The sequence below is a fragment of the Asterias amurensis genome, chromosome 10 (genome assembly GCF_032118995.1).
Source record: "Asterias amurensis chromosome 10, ASM3211899v1".
Classification (NCBI taxonomy): domain Eukaryota; kingdom Metazoa; phylum Echinodermata; class Asteroidea; order Forcipulatida; family Asteriidae; genus Asterias; species Asterias amurensis.
Genome location: NC_092657.1, coordinates 4397720 through 4415448, shown reverse-complemented (window position 1 = coordinate 4415448; position 17729 = coordinate 4397720). Strand labels below are relative to the sequence as shown.

General features: G+C 38.9%; 1 protein-coding gene across 1 annotated transcript in view; it reads right to left on the bottom strand.

Annotated features, from left to right (window-relative positions):
* The window catches only part of LOC139942508 (lipoxygenase homology domain-containing protein 1-like), a 100389-nt gene that overhangs the window by 36590 nt on the left and 46070 nt on the right, over window positions 1–17729 (bottom strand). Inside the window, exons 36-40 of the mRNA XM_071939322.1 lie at window positions 12125–12266; window positions 10788–10996; window positions 9511–9694; window positions 2996–3156; window positions 618–704 (exon numbers count right to left, since the gene is read on the bottom strand). Coding sequence (XP_071795423.1) covers window positions 618–704; window positions 2996–3156; window positions 9511–9694; window positions 10788–10996; window positions 12125–12266 — 783 coding nt within the window. The remainder of the gene's footprint in view (window positions 1–617; window positions 705–2995; window positions 3157–9510; window positions 9695–10787; window positions 10997–12124; window positions 12267–17729) is intronic.

Here is a 17729-nt window from a genome sequence, read left to right as displayed (position 1 = left end):
CTCCTTTAAAGGTCTTATCTACCGGCCAGGCTTCGGACCGATGTTACCCAAGACTACATCCGTATGGACTGTAAAAGGGGTAACCCTGTTTCAGCCTACGGAAAAAATAATTGTAGCCCACACCTTGAGTTGGCCTTCAGGCCTTAATAATAATATAATACAATAGTATCGAAGTCTTATATAGCGCACGCATCTACCAAACAAGGTACTCAAGGCGCTGAGATACAAACTTTCAGAAAGATAGGTTATTGCAGTGATGAATGTTGAGACCCAATTAGTTAGCACCTTATAAGGGATTACAAGGTGCTACAGCGCATACAGCAGCCACAGCCAGGAACACCGGTGCTAAGCCATTCTCTTTTAAATAAGTGCACTGGGTTCTTTTACATGCGCTACACAACACATGGGACCAACGGCTTTACGTTCCATCCGGAAGGATCAATGGTTAAGTGTCTTGCTTAAGGACACAAGTGTCGCGGCTGGGGATTCGAACCCACACTATGCTGATCAGAAACACCAGAGTTTGAATTTGGTGCTCTTAACCGCTCGACCGCGACACTTACAAACATGTCAGACATTTTGTCAGATTGCCATCATGTCAACCCTCTAATCCTCACCTTATCCAGGTACCAGTCTGGGCGGCTGCCTTTGCCGCTGTGGCCGATTCGGATCTTCTTGAGGGGAGCAATATCATCAAGCTCCATCTGTGTACAAGAAAAATAAATAAGAGGCACAGTCAGTTTCTTTGTTTGAAAATCAGAGAGATAGATTGTGCGAATGTAAAAATTCCTTTAAAGGCAGTGGACACTATTGGTAATTACTCAAAATAATTATTAGCATAAAACCTTTCTTGGTAACGAGTAATGGGGAGAGGTTGATAGTATAAAACATTGTGAGAAACGGCTCCCTCTGAAGTGTCATAGTTTTCGATAAAGAAGTAATTTTCAATGAATTTGATTTCGAGACCTCAGATTTAGAACTTGAGGTCTCGAAATCAACCATCTAAACGCACACAACTTCGTGTGACAAGGGTGTTTTTTTCTTTCATTATTATCTCGCAAGTTGGATGACCGATTGAGCTTAAATTTTCACAGGTTTGTTATTTTATGCATATGTTGAGATACACCAACTGTAAAGGCTAGGCTTTGACAATTACCAAAAGTGTCTACCGCCTTTAAACTTACACAGTTTGAAGATTAGGATAGTAGAAAGCTTCCCTTGGAATTTTACTTACTGAGGTGCTGTAGTTTTTGAGAAATTAGTAAAATAAATAATTTTCGTCTCAGTTTTAACATGTACGTATTAACTAGTTATGCTATGGTTTTGGTATAATATCATAACTGGATAATGGGATTTTTCATGCTAAAATGATTTTCGTCTTCCTGAGACGACAATTATTATGTGACTTGTTTTACTCATTTCTAAAAAAACTACACAACCTCAGTTATTAATATTTGAAGGGAAGCTTTCCACTATCATATCTTCAAACCCTGTAAGTTTAATGTAAATCTGTGGACATTTTGAAAAAGTACCCGAATCCTTTAAAAATTGCTTGTGGGTCTTTGTTTTCTTTATTCAAGACCGGAATCTTCCAGATGTTACAGTTCAGGTCGTTAGATAGCTAGATTTTCAACAGCACCCAGGGCCCAATTTCATAAAGCCTTTAAGCACAAAAATTTGCTTAGCATGAAATTTCTTTCTTGATAAAAACAAGATAACCAACCAAATTTTAATTTGTTGCGTATTGCTTGTTACCGGCATTCGGCTGTTGTCTGCTTATCCTGAAAATCATGTTGGAATTTGGTTGGTAAACCTGTTTTTATTAAGGAAGAAATTTCATGCTAAGCAAATTTTTGTGTTTAAATGCTTTATGAAATTGGGCTCTGCTGCATACGCTCAACTGTACACATTGGTACAAAAAACACATACAAAAATGGCCACGTTTTGTTTGCATCTTGAATACATTTTTTCTGGGGTATAAAAGTAAACAATATGTTGGTTGCTTAAAGTCACCTGGAAGTGGTATTTTTTCAAAATAAAGCTTTTGTCACTAATATATGTGTTTTGATGAGTTGAATGTTAACAAACAGTTAACTAAGGTTTTAAAAAAATCAGTTCTTATGTTATTTACAAATTTAAGAGTAGACCCCGACCCGAGAGGGCGCCGTTTGTGACGTAAATCAAGGCAGACTTTGCCTGTAATGCGTAGAGTAAACACAATTGCAAAGTACATGTACGGACCAAGTCGTGAGTTTGTACGTTTCAAAAAAGATTTTTTTTTTTTTTTTCCGGCAATGCCGACCAGGTGTATTGCTGCTGAATGCAGAAAAACACTTTTTGAAATGTACCAACTTACGACTTGGACGTACATGTACTTTGCACGTGTGTTTACTATACGCATTGCAGGCAAAGTCTGCCTCGATTGACGTCACAAAAGGGGTAGGCGGAGTCAGCCCCCAAACAACTTTATATATTTTTTAAACATATAAATCGTGACAAACAATTACTAAAAAAATTGTTTTATTGTTCGTAAGCATATACCTGTACTCTTACGTTTGAAAGAAAAAAATTTATATTTCCAGGTGACTTTAAAGACACTGTACACTACTGGTAATTGTCAAAGACCAGTCTTCTCACTTGGTGTATCTCAACATATATATAGAATAACAAACCTGTGAAAATTTGAGCTCAATCGGTCGTCGAGTTTGTGAGATAATAATGAAAGAAGAAAAAACCTTGTCACACGAAGTTGTGTGCTCAAATTCTAAACTTGAGGTCTCGAAATCAAATTCGTGAAAAAATTACTCCTTTCTCAAAAACTACGTCACTTCAGAAGGAGCTGTTTTATCAACCTCACCCCATTACTCGTAATCAAGAAAGGTTTTATGATGATAATTATTTTGAGTGATTACCAATAGTGTCCACTGCCTTTAATGGGAAAAGTTCGGGGAAAAAAGAGAAGATGGCCACACTAACAAAAATCTTTGTTTCCTACCTTAATGAGGTCCTCTTTTCCTCTCTCAAAACGTTCTTCTTTTTTATCCAGGATCATATCCGGTGTGTAGCCGTTCGTTCCGAATACGCTTAGCGTGATTGCAGCGTCAGTTCCAGCATTCTGAACATCACCGGTGAAGACTGTCACCTCATACGGAATTTCTGTTCAAAAAATAAATAAAACTGTGAATTTGGAATAGGGGCCCAGTTTCAAAGAGCTCAAAAGAAGCTAGAAGAATAAATTATGCTTACCAGACTAATGATGGTTAGCAGAATAAATTGTGTGTACCAGAGTTACCTGCCAAAAGTCTGATCATGTCATATGTATCATCTGTGATTGTTATACTGCGGTAACAAACTGTGAAGTTTGATTGGTCAAGAACCAATCATGTGACGCGCAACAAAAACGCATGTTACATGGCTCGACGGGCCGGGTAACATGAAAAGTGATGTACACCGGTGTACATCACCTTGATCGTTCCCAGCGTTGGTCGATTTCCAGCGCGGTTTTCGAAACAACCGCGGGTTCAAGGGAATTGTTTCTTGTTCATCTGCTTATTAAACAATGAATAAACCGTCGTAATAATGTTTGACAATGACAACATAACTTCAAGAAGAGGAATAACAATTAAACTAGAGCTAAATTGCATTTGTGCACAAATGCAGAGCTGTTTCGTCAATAAAATTTTCAAGTTTCTCAACTGAGTTTTAAATATGTTGGGTATTCAAAGGAAATTGCCCAATGTGGCATAAATAAAAAAATTATTTGGATTATACCATGTTCAGATAGCAATTTATGTGTTAAAGGTGCAAAAATTGAACAAATCATAAAAAATCACGTGATGACGTCATCATGACGTCATTTCAAAATTCACAAGAACTTACCAATATCTAACAACCTACTAAGTTTCAACATGATCGCATTATTACTTCAAGAGTTATATTAGTTCAAATAGTGCACCTTTAAGACCGCGTCACGTGACCCCCCAAGACGCCATTGGTCTGAAACTTCACAAATATGATGCCCGCCCAACAGTAAACGTGTGTGTAAAATTTAAAGCGATTACAAAAAACTTCACCACAGACATCTTCAAAAAGTCCATTTTGACGAGTTTTCAACCTGCCGCTAGAGGGCGCTGTTGCATTTTTTGACGTCATTGGTATTTTTTTGAACTGCCCACTCTTGCCAGGCACTAACATCGTTAAAAGCAACTTCATATCTTTTGCCAATTTTGAATTAGAGGGCCACTTCCGGTTTCGTCCGGAAGTAGAGGTCATGTGAGGTCACGCACACGAAACAAAATAAAGACCTAATTTATCCCTCCCCAATCCCGCAAACAGAAACCTACGGTCTCTTGTGGCTGATTTGATAGAGATTTTCAAACATTTAACATAAAACACCTTTAAGATGACGTCACGTGACCGCTGATGACGTCATCATGACATCCTTGCTTTAGGATCATTATTACACCATAACCTTCAATCCCTGAAAGTTTCATTGCAATTGCTTTTTGGGAACTATGCAAAAAATTGCGAGCACTGAATCAGACAAATAAAAAAAAAAAAACAATAATAAAAAAAACTTTTACAAAAACAAGAGCTGTTTCGCTGCGCTTCGCTACGAAACAGCTAACAAAGGTATAACAAAACAATTGTTGCATGCTTTTTGCATCTTGTATATATTGTATTCCAATTGTTGAAAGATTTTGGAATTTGTGGGGTTTTGGAAAGGATGTTAATATTTAAGTGTTGGGGTGGGGGGTCAGAAAAATCTTAAACAACATTTTGCTTTACACTATTCAAATACATCTTTATCATGCCGTTTCCTACCCATGCTAAGGTTTAACAATAAAAGAGAGGTTGCAAAAACAGTCTGGTTCCCTTGAATATCTACACAACGGTTGCCAAGTGGCCCACAGGGAACCAAACAAACAGTCTAAAGTGCACATGATATCAAGAGAATGTTCGCTATTGTGGCAATACTATAAACAATCTGCAACACACATAGATGCACCAGGTGTGGCTTATGCACAGTGAGTTCGATAAAGTCTGCTACTATCAATCATGCTGGCAGTCTTGGTTTGGGGTTGGTCGATTGGTGCCAGGGGGTGGGGTGGGTTGGAAGTAAAAAGGGGGGGGGAAGAGGGGATCTTGGGTGGAGAAACAAAGAAGGTACGGTAACAGAAAGGATGATGTAAAGATCAGAGTGAGAAAGTTTGAAACAAAGAGCAGAAGCAAAAAGACGTGTCTCGGAGACCCAGAAGGTTGGTTGGAACATAGACAACAAAGTTAATAAGAAATGGGAGAGAAGGGATAGCTTAATTCTGGGGGTTGGAAGCAAAGAGAAAGGGAAGAGGGGGAAAGAGGGTGACGAGGAGAAACAAAGAACGAAGGATGAGAGGAACAGACAAGGATTATGTATAGATCAGAATACAGTAGGAACAAAGAGCAGAAGTAGAAAGACGTTAGGGTGGGGGTATTGGAGACCCAAAAGGTTTGTGGGAACGAAGAAGATTAACTTAACAAGAAATGGGAGTGAACAGAGGGGTGAGGAAGGCTGAGCCTAACTCTGGGGGGTTGGAAGCATCTCACATCTTAGATTTCAGATACAAATTTCTCAAATATGATTTTTTTTCTCAGAACAGAGGGGTTGGAAGCATCTCACATCTTAGATTTCAGATACAAATTTCTCAAATATGATTTTTTTTCTCAGAACAGAGGGGTTGGAAGCATCTCACATCTTAGATTTCAGATACAAATTTCTCAAATATGATTTTTTTTCTCAGAACAGAGGGGTTGGAAGCATCTCACATCTTAGATTTCAGATACAAATTTCTCAAATATGATTTTTTTTCTCAGAACAGAGGGGTTGGAAGCATCTCACATCTTAGATTTCAGATACAAATTTCTCAAATATGATTTTTTTTCTCAGAACAGAGGGGTTGGAAGCATCTCACATCTTAGATTTCAGATACAAATTTCTCAAATATGATTTTTTTTCTCAGAGGGAAATATTTCACAGAGAAAATGGTTCTAGTATGAACTTCATAATCAGTAAGCTTTCAGACTTGAATTAAAAACTGATGTTTTTAATCATTAGAGAAACTGTATTAATACCTTTTTAAGGGAAGGTACACGATTGGTAATTACTCAAAACAAATATTAACTTAAAAACTGACTTGGTAACGAGCATTGGAAAGCTGTTGATATTATAAAAACATTGTGGAAAACGACTCCCTCTGAAGTAGCATAGATTTTGAGAAAGAGGTAATTTCTCACTAAAATAATAAAATACATGTACTTCTAGCTAGAAGTCTTTTATTCCTATCTGAAAGCACACAAATTCGTCCAACAAGGGTGTTTTTTTCTCTCATAATTTTCTCACAACTTCGATGACCAATTGAGCTAAAATTTTTACAAGCTTGTTATTTTATGCTTATGTTGGGGAAACACCAAGTGAGAAGACTGGTCTTTGACAATTACCAAACGTGTACCTTCCCTTTAAAAGATATGAGAGTGAAGTGGTAGGGAAGGTTCAGTCTAACTTGGGGGAAAGGATAAAACAAAAGGAAACACACGAACTGATGTAAAAGAGTAAGTTAGTTGAAACACAAAGGTACTCTGAAAGATTTCGGAAAGAACAGGTGTGGGTGGGAAAAGGGATGAAAACAACACGGTTGGGTAAAATAACACACATCCCTTGACATTCCGTGGCCAGTGTGAAAGCAGGCAAGATCACTCACTTCGGTTCCTGAAATGGAGGCTGCTTATTAGAGCAGCTATAGTTGGGCTGTCCGCCGTGAAAAAGAAGCGTTCTGATGTAAAAACAACATCAGCACAAGAGAAAGGATGAAAGGTTGAGAAAATACAGAGAGATAGCAGAGCAAGATGGAAATAATCGGCAGATCCAAAGTGACCTTCACGGCAGTGGACACTATTGGTCATTACTCAAAATAATTATTATCATAAAACCTTTCCTGGTAACGAGTAATGGGGAGAGGTTGATAGTAAAAAACATTGTGATAAACGGCTCCCTCTGAAGTATTATAGTTTTCGAGAATTAAGCAATTTTCCACGAATTTGATTTCGAGACCTCAGATTTAGAATTTGAGGTCTCAAAATCAAACATCGGAAAGCGCACAACTTTGTGTGACAAGGGTGTTTTCTTCTTTCATTATTATCTCGCAACTTTGATGACCGATTAAGCTCAAATTTTCACAGATTAGTTATTTTATGCATATGTTGAGATACACCAACTGTGAAGGCTAGTCTTTGACAATTACCAATAGTGTCCACTGCCTTTAAGCAATTTTCCTCGAATTTGGTTTCGAGACCTCAGATTTAGAATTTGAGGTCTCAAAATCAAACATCGGAAAGCGCACAACTTTATGTGACAAGGGTGTTTTTGTTTTTTCATTATTATCTCGCAACTTCGACGACCAATTGAGCTCAAATTTTCACAGGTTTGTTATTTATGGATATTTTGTGATAGACTTAGTCTTTGCCAGTTACCAATGGTGTCCAGTGTCTTTAACTAATAGCTGCAGGCAATGTACATGTACAGGCCTGATCATTCAGGGAAGCAATAGCATCAATTGCCTCCATGCCCTGGTCTTTGCCTTGGTGCCCTTTGAAAAAAGTACTCATTTACAGTTCACTCATTAGGGTGCCCTTTTAGTTAAGATAAAAAAAAAAGCATGATGCCCTTACAAAAACGAAAACTGCCTCGCCCTTTTAATAAAAAAGTATCATGAGCCTTTTCTTAACCTTTTTCTAACGGCAGCAGCCTGTTTACATTTTGTGAGTGATTTTTAAAAAGATTTTTGGGGTTGCACAAAGAATTGACTAGAGTGGGACTTGAACCAACGACATCCGGATTAACGTGCCGGCAAACTACCAACTGAGATATCTAGCCCTATGTTGGTGGCGTCCCTATTTTGTCAATATCTTTGTTCGGGGCGCCAGTCAGAGGCCATACAACCGTTTAAATTGATTTTTAAAAAGTCAGATGTTTGGGTGTGCAGTCGAAGTTATGGTTAATTAAGGAGTGGGGCTTATAACGGATGAATCCATTTCCTTCAGGGGGTGTTATAAAAACCGACACAGTTGAAGATGAAGGGTTCGAGGAGAAAAGCAACGTTAGTTGTTACATTAACATACAACATGGGAGCTCGGGATTTGAATACAAAAGTGGTTAAACCAGCTAAAAGCAGTAAGCACACAAGACTTTATGAGTGTGTTTGTGCAAAAACATTGTATCTCGCTGTTTCAGTGCAAAAATGTTGTATCTGTGGAAGTGTCGTGGCCGAGCAGTTAAGAGCACCTAATTCAAACTCTGATCAGCAGAGTGTGGGTTCGAATCCCGAACCGTGACACTTGTGTCCTTAAGCAGGACACTTAACCATTGCTCCTTCCTTGGGATGGGACATAAAGCCATTGGTCCCATGTGTTGTGTAACGCATGTAAAAGAACCCAGTGCACTTATCGAAAAGAGAAGGGGTTCGCCCCGGTGTTCCTGGCTGTGGCTGCTGTATGCGCCGTAGCACCTTGTAAACCCTTATACGGTGCAACATAATTGGGTCTCAGAATTCATCACCGCAAAAACCTATCTTTCTGTAAGTTTGTTTCTACTCAGCACCTTGAGTACCTTGTTTGGTAGATACATGCGCTATATATAAGACTTCGATATTATTATCTCCTAAAATAGCATTTATTCTATGCACAAGTTTGAAATTGCTTAAAACAGTCCAGCTGTACGTATACAAAACAAGTATAGGCCGGGATACAATGCTTTTGCACGCAATTTTTGTGTGAGATATGACATTTTTACATGGTGCGTTTAGGCAGCCAGCCGCATCGACCAACATAGCACAAAAGGGGCGAAAACCGGAGGGCGGGAGATAAAAATCCTTGTGGCATCTAAGAGAACCAATGCACAACTCTACTCGCATATGGCATTAGCTGGGTATTGAACCAGGGCCGCATTGGTGAAAGGTGCTAGCCACCCATGCCACCAGGGCCCCATTTCATGGCTCTGCTTACCGTAGCCTAAGAATCGGCGCTTGCAGAAGCAGGGAATTCTGGGCTTACGTCAAGCGATTTCAAGGGTTAGCAGGGAATTTAGCAGAAATACTTGGTGCGCGCATTAGGCGCGGAATGAGTTGCATGCTGGTCTAGCCAGTGATTTACTTTGATCGGTAGCTAGACCAGCATGCACCTCACTTAACAGTACATGAGTGCGCTTGCGCTATGGGTATTTGCGAAAAGTTCTATGTTACTAGGCATTCATCGCTTAGACAACTAGCGCAGAAGTTCGGCGCTTTTAAGTAATTGGTGAATGATGAACAAAAGCACAGAATTCGGTGGTAAGCAGAGCAATGAAGTTGGGCCATTGTAAGCAGCTTCAATGGTCCGACGCTAAGCATCAAAGTTGAGGGTACTAGCCAGTGACAGTTGCTAAGCAGGGTCATTGGGCCAACGCTAAGCATCAAAGCTTACAAACCAACATGTACTTACTTGGTTTATAGGTTGCGCTCTGAGCGTCATCAATAACTAGAACTCTTGAGATGTGACCGTCGTCTTTGTCCTTAGACAGCCACCTCTTGCAGGGGAAGGAGTAGTGTTTGCCGAGGGTCGGCATGTCCACCTCGACGTCCTCCAGGAACCAACCCTCTTGAGGTGTGACACCGTCGTGGCCAACCTGGAATATAGTGTACATTATTAAACCTTTTCTTTTTTTACCAACCCCTGCTCTACACAATCATTTATTTATTTTTTGCTCAATTTGGTAGTCCACTCGTTTGTCTGTCTTTCTGTCCTGAATGTCATCTCTCCTCAAGCTCTGCATTTCAGGATTTGCCCCCATATCACTTCCTCTTTAAGTTCTGGTTTATTATATAGCCATTTTGTCTGCCTCTTTTGATAGTTTACTCAATATAATTGTCTATTTCCTGCATGCACTTTTGTATTTTTGTCTTTCTGTGATATGGAAATAAACGTGCATGAATGAATGAATGAATGAATGAATAATGATAATAATAATATTAACTATTTGTTATATGGCTCATTTTACAATAACGCATCAATGCACTTAAAGCTATACTTTTTGGTAAGGCACTGGGTTCTTTATACAAGCATTACACAACACATGGGACAAACGGCTTTACATCCCATCCGAAGGACGCAGGACACAACGGCTATAGATTTGTAGTATATTTTTGTTGATGTTGGAATTGAAGGCCTTCAGGCTACAGTTTTTCATCGTGAGTAATCATGTATGGTGAGTAACAATATTGTGAGTAACCATGTATGGTGAGTAACTATGGATGTACATGTATGGTGAGTAACCACTGATGAAGATGAAGATATTGGCTTCGGTGCCCATATCGGGCTCCTTGCCGGTGGTTACTCTGATAGTGTAAGGGATTGCTGCAGAAGGGAAAGAATAGTAAACAGGTTAACAGGGTTCAGTAACCATTTATAATGAGTAACCACTGATGAAGATGAAGATATTGGCTTAGGTGCCCATATCGGGCTCCTTGCCGGTGGTCACTCTGATTGTGTAAGGGATTGCTGCAGAAGGAGTGAACATAAAAATATAGAAAAATTTAAGGAATGAATGATTTAAGGGCCCATGTGACCAGGGATGATAATGTTGAAGCGCCATGAGCGTAACAGCGTGACAGACCTGAGCGCTATATAAGAAGCCATTATCATTATTATTATTACTTTTACTCTGCTGATCAAACACACTAGAGCTTGAGTGCTCTTATCTGCTCAGCCACGTCACCTACCTCAATCTTCTTGATCTCGGTCACATCCGGGGCTTCCAGGGAGAACGTCTCGATGGAGCTTGGCTCAAGTCGGGTCTTGTTCACCATCTTCAGCGGTAGCTTCCCTGTGGTGTGCTTCTTCTTAGGGCCGCTGATGATGATGAAGATATTGGCTTCGGTGCCCATATCGGGCTCCTTGCCGGTGGTTACTCTGATAGTGTAAGGGATTGCTGCAGAAGGGAAAGAATAGTAAACAGCTTAACAGTAATAACTAGTTCTTATATAGCACATTTCACATTAATTACATCTCAATGCGCTTTACATTAGTGCCCTGGTCATTGGGTTAATAACATTCCTGTCATCTTTCTCAGCTCCCTGGGAGTATGGGCAGCTGTGGCGCTAGTGGCCTTTTCATAAACAATATCAACCTCTACCCTCGCAGGTACCCATTTATACCCCCGGGTTAACATACAACAACCATCAGTGAGAGTCAATACTGACAAAGAAAATCAGAAAGTGGGATCCAGATCTTAGTAAGCTTGGGCGATATCGATTTATTTTATTCACGATATATCGCCGACAATATATCGCGATATTCGATATAATCGCGATTAATGAAATTTGACATCATCAGTCTTAAAACTCCAAGAGACAGTCCTAGTATAAGAGAGGTGTTCTAATGACCTATTCTTCTGGTTTTACTCCAAACCTATGGGGTATCAGCTAGCAAATACATCGCGATATTTAATCGATATATCGCAATTATCGCGATTATCGCGATATATCGCGATATATCGATTAAAACCAAATTCATCCGATATCGAAATCGTGTCCAAATTAATATCGCGATATTCGATAATATCGTGATATCGCCCAAGCTTAGATCTTGGATCAAAACCCACCTAAGTAGCCGGGGTAGAGTTCTGCCAAGATCTAAAGTGACCCATTAGTAAACTGAGAACTAGTTTGAAACTCACGCAAGTACCCAGTACCAAGTACCGCAGAGTACTATAAAGCAACACAGAAGTACTTGAGTACAAGTTTAAAAATCATGTAGATTTTCCCCCATAGGACTCGAAAAGTACATAACAGGAATTATGTATTAAGCTGATTATGAGAACGATTCCTAAATACTCACTTGGGCCATCAAATTCTGGCATTTCTAGTAGAAATTTTCTCCTGGTTAGTGGTTTGGGACTGTCTGATCGGACGGACTTGAGAGAAAGTACTTGACTACAATAACAGGGACTAAGCTGATTATAAGTCCTAAATACTCACTTGGGCCTTCAAATTCTGGCAGTTTTAGTACTTGACTACAACAATAAGAACTAAGCTGATTATAAGTCCTTAATACTCACTTGGGCCTTCAAATTCTGGCATTTCTAGTAGGGATTTCCTCCTGGTTAGTGGTCCAGGGCTGTCCGATCGGACGGACTTGAGAGAGCCGGACGATTTGCTCCGGTGAAGGGTGCTGGTGCTGGACATGTCTCCTTCATAACCCTGCAAATGAATTATCAAATAAAATTTGGTCAGACAATGCGCTAGAATTGCACAGGTCGTAGGTTCGAATCCCACCTGGAGTAATATGCCTGTAATTTGTTGTCACAGAGCTAGGGAAAGTACTGAGTATAATAGTGCTAACACAATATAGGTAAGACCAAAATAAATATTCTTTATTCGGCTGCAATGTTCCATCTATCAAAATTAAATTTGTTTGGGAGTTTTAAATTTAGAGAAGATTTGGGTGAGTTTAGGAGTAAGAAGCAAGATGGTGGATAGATGAGGGTGATAGATTTTTCAAAGAATTGCGCGGTGTGTAAGAATATTGCAAGAACCATGCAAGAATATTGTCATGGAAGAAGCAGTGGAGGGTGTAGTCTTAATGTTGTCGCAGTCTAAATATGATTGGAAAGATGGGATGTTGGTGGGCAGTTCAATAGACTCATGTTACATGTACATCCGTGTTACTTGCATTGCATTTTAGGTTCTCAGAGAACTTCCATTATAACCATGGTTCCTTACAATACATCATAGGCTATTCATAGATTGTCCATTGTTACATGACACATCCATGGTGACTCATGTTACACCTAGGTTTTTGCATATTACATCAAATGCTACTCACATTACATTCATGTTACTCACATTACAACTAGTTCACTCAAAGAACATCCACGATTACATGTCGAATTCATGGTGACTCAAAATACACCCATGCTATTACAACCAAATTTACTCACATTAATCAACATTACATCCACGTTACCTGATTACTCACATCACAACCATGGTTCCATGATACATGTGTGGCTACTCATGTTACTCACACATTCAGTTATAGGAGTACAAAGCGTAAGATGAGTATTCCCATGTGTGTAATGTGATAAACCATGACTGCAATGTGAGTAACCATGGGTGTAATGAGGATGTATCGTGAGTAACCATGTTACATGAGTAAACATGGATGTATTGGATGAGTAACCATGGGTGTAATGTGAGTAACCATGGATGATTCATGAGTAACCATTAATGTATCGTGAGTGACCATGGACGTATCATAAGTGACAATGAATGTACACGTATTGTTATTAAAGCCATTATACACTTTCGGTAAACAGTATTATCCAAGGCCCACACTTCGTGTATCACAACTTATATATAAAATAACAAACCTGTAAAAATTTAGGCTCAATCGGTCATCGGAGTCGGGAGAAAATAGCGGGAAAACCCTACCTTGTTTTCACACGTTTCGCCGTGTCATGACATGTGTTTACTATAAATCCGTAATTCTCGTAGTCGAGAATTGATAATTGTTTTAATGTTTTCTCAAAAAGTAAAGCATTTCATGGAATAATATTTCAAGAGAAGTCTTTTACCATTACCTTCTCTAAACCCTGTAAGTTATTTGTAAATCTGTGAACTTTTTTCTTTTTTTTCTGTTCCGAAAGTGTATAATGGCTTTAATGGATGCATTGTGAATGCGAATAGCCATGAGTGTGTTGTGAGTAACCACAGAAATGCACTGATAATGACCCTACCTGATGATGTTGATGGGAAAGATGAAAATGTTGACAATGGAGGATGGTGTTATGGTCAGGATAAAACAATATGAACAATTAAAAGGGGATACAAAGTGTTCCTGGGGCAGTACATCATTGGCTTGGAAAAGAGTACACTCACTAAAATCCCCTTGTTGTTACGATGCAAATTATAAAGGAATGGTGCATCATTGACTTGTGGGAGAACACATTCATTTCAATCCTCTAATTATTAGCAAAAAGGGATGGTACATCATTGGTAAGGGATGGCTCATCATTGGTTCTTGGAAGAGTACATGTACATTCATTTCAATCCTCTAATTGTTAGCAAAAAGGGATGGTACATCATTGGTAAGGGATGGCTCATCATTGGTTCTTGGAAGAGTACATGTACATTCATTTCAATCCTCTAATTATTAGCAAAAAGGGATGGTACATCATTGGTAAGGGATGGCTCATCATTGGTTCTTGGAAGAGTACATGTACATTCAATTCAATCCTCTAATTGTTAGCAAAAAGGGATGGTACATGTACATCATTGGTAAGGGATGGCTCATCATTGGTTCTTGGAAGAGTAAATGTACATTCAATTCAATCCTCTAATTGTTAACAAAAAGGGATGGTACATCATTGGTAAGGGATGGCTCATCATTGGTTCTTGGAAGAGTACATGTACATTCATTTCAATCCTCTAATTGTTAGCAAAAAGGGATGGTACATCATTGGTAAGGGATGGCTGATCATTGGTTCTTGAAAGAGTACATGTACATTCATTTCAATCCTCTAATTGTTAGCAAAAAGGGATGGTACATCATTGGTAAGGGATGGCTCATCATTAGTTCTTGGAAGAGTACATGTACATTCATTTCAATCCTCTAATTGTTAGCAAAAAGGGATGGTACATCATTGGTAAGGGATGGCTCATCATTGGTTCTTGGAAGAGTACATGTACATTCATTTCAATCCTCTAATTGTTAACAAAAAGGGATGGTACATCATTGGTAAGGGATGGCTCATCATTGGTTCTTGGAAGAGTACATGTACATTCATTTCAATCCTCTAATTGTTAGCAAAAAGGGATGGTACATCATTGGTAAGGGATGGCTCATCATTGGTTCTTGGAAGAGTACATGTACATTCATTTCAATCCTCTAATTGTTTATAGCAAAAAGGGATGGTACATCACTGGTAAGGGATGGCTCATCATTGGTTCTTGGAAGAGTACATGTACATTCATTTCAATCCTCTAATTGTTAGCAAAAAGGGATGGTACATCATTGGTAAGGGATGGCTGATCATTGGTTCTTGGAAGAGTACATGTACATTCATTTCAATCCTCTAATTGTTAGCAAAAAGGGATGGTACATCATTGGTAAGGGATGGCTGATCATTGGTTCTTGGAAGAGTACATGTACATTCATTTCAATCCTCTAATTGTTAGCAAAAAGGGATGGTACATCATTGGTAAGGGATGGCTGATCATTGGTTCTTGGAAGAGTACATGTACATTCATTTCAATCCTCTAATTGTTAGCAAAAGGGGATGGTACATCATTGGTAAGGGATGGCTGATCATTGGTTCTTGGAAGAGTGTATTCATTTCAATCCTCTAATTGTTAGCAAAAAGGGATGGTACATCATTGGTAAGGGATGGCTGATCATTGGTTCTTGGAAGAGTACATGTACATTCATTTCAATCCTCTAATTGTTAGCAAAAAGGGATGGTACATCATTGGTAAGGGATGGCTGATCATTGGTTCTTGGAAGAGTGTATTCATTTCAATCCTCTAATTGTTAGCAAAAAGGGATGGTACATCATTGGTAAGGGATGGCTCATCATTGGTAAGGGATGGCTCATCATTGGTAAGGGATGGCTCATCATTGGTTCTTGTAAGGGTACATTCATTTAAATCCTCTAGTTTTTCAAAAAACATAAAGGCATGGTAAATTATAGGTTTTGGGAAGAGTGCATTCATTCCTATTCTCTAGTTTTCAAGAAACAAATTATAAGGGGATACATGTAGTATAATGTATATCAGTGGTTTGTGGAAGAGTACATGTACATTCATTTAGCATGGGGTGGTAAAGCATTGGTTTTTGGAAGGGTACATTCATTCCAATCCTGTTGTTTTTAAGAATCGTATCAATCATTTTAAAGGGAGGGTACATCCGTGGTTTCTGGACACAAAACAAATTGTTGATCGTCCTTTTTTTTTTGCGGATGGGGGAGGGAGGGAGTTTTTTTTTGTTTTTTTTAAGTTTTGTTGACATGCCAAATATGAAATCAAGAATAAAGAAATCATCACAATCACTATAAAACAGAGGGTTTGTGTGTTTTTGATGTTTTCAATAGTTTTGTCAAACAAATTTAACTCCTAGATGACATTTTCTGTGTGATGAGGTTTTTCTGTAAACTTTCTCAAACAACTAAGCACAGTGTACCCCAAGTAAATATTTTAAGAATTGTTCTTGCTTTGCCAACATAAATAAAAACCTTCTTTAAACATCTTTTCAAACCTGTACATTTGGAAAATATCAGCTGAAAAATCTGGGCAGTCAAAGTAAAAAGAGATATCCAGAAATGGGAAGGGGAAGAAAAAAATAGAATAAAAATAAATAAATGGGGTTGGGGGGTTTTGAACGGTCGGGCGGGGCAATCAACAATTTACTTTTTTTATGTGGCCTAACAGTACTTTTTATAACGAGGGTTGACTTTTATTAGAAGGATGTAAATGAATGACAAATAGATACATTGAAAAAGAGGAAGTACATGTACCATCAATGGCGGAAATGATCGAGGCAGCGTAAGAAGAAGGAAAACAGAGGCATAAAAAGCAGAAAAGAAGAAATTATCAGATGCAGTGACTACAAACAATCAGTTGAGAGCAACAGGTCAGTGCAAAAAGTATCGTAACTAGATTTTGGTATAAAAATTGTGGTTAGAGAGACTCTAGTGCAAAGACGTTACATCGTGATACTCTAGTGCAAAGACGTTACACCGCGATACTGTTAAAATATTGAAACTCGCACAATGGGAGACTTTCAGGAGGCTTGGTGGCAGCAGACTTACCAGGTGAAATCCATTGTTCTCGATAATATGCGCATGCTCAGAACTACGTATATTGTAATCAATGGAAATTTACCTGGTAAGTCTGCTGCCACCTAGTGCCTCAAAGTCTCCCATTGAGTGTGTAAAGCATCATTACTCAAATTTTGTTACACATTGTATAAAGAGAAACTTAGTGCAAAAACATCCAAACTCAATACTGTTAAAACATTGCAACCCCACAACAAAGGAAACATGTATAAATATTTATCTTCCAGCACGCGCTATTCCACCAATCAGATGCTCAAACTGGAGGGTGGTATAAAAACCTATACTACTTCCTCTTTTTTTATTGCACAGTGTGTATTGCGAGTGTCACCAGCCTAAAAGTTTGACCGCTGCTCTACAAGAAATTTTATAGTGATACAGATCGTCTGCTGCAACCAATCATTCTCAAAGCCGGCATCTTTTACTTAAACTGTACTTTCCAGACATAATCGCAGTGACACACGAACCCTAATCCTAACCCTAAACACCCACCTTAGCACACAGTGTCCTCTCCAGTTTACAATCATCTTTGTTCTTTCCGAACCTTTACCCCAACCTTAACCTTAACCCTTACCCCACTGGACACTATTGGTAATTGTCAGAATCCACTCTTCTCACTTGGTGTATCTCAACATATGCATAAAATAACAAACCTTTGAGCTCGATTGGTCGTTGGAGTTGCGAGATAACTATGAAAGAACACCCTTGTCACACGAAGTTGTGTGCTATCAGATGCTTGATTTGAAGACCTCAAATTCTAAACTTGAGGTCTCGAAATCAAAATTGTGGAAAATTACTTCTTTCCTCAAAAACTAAATCACTTCAGAGGGAG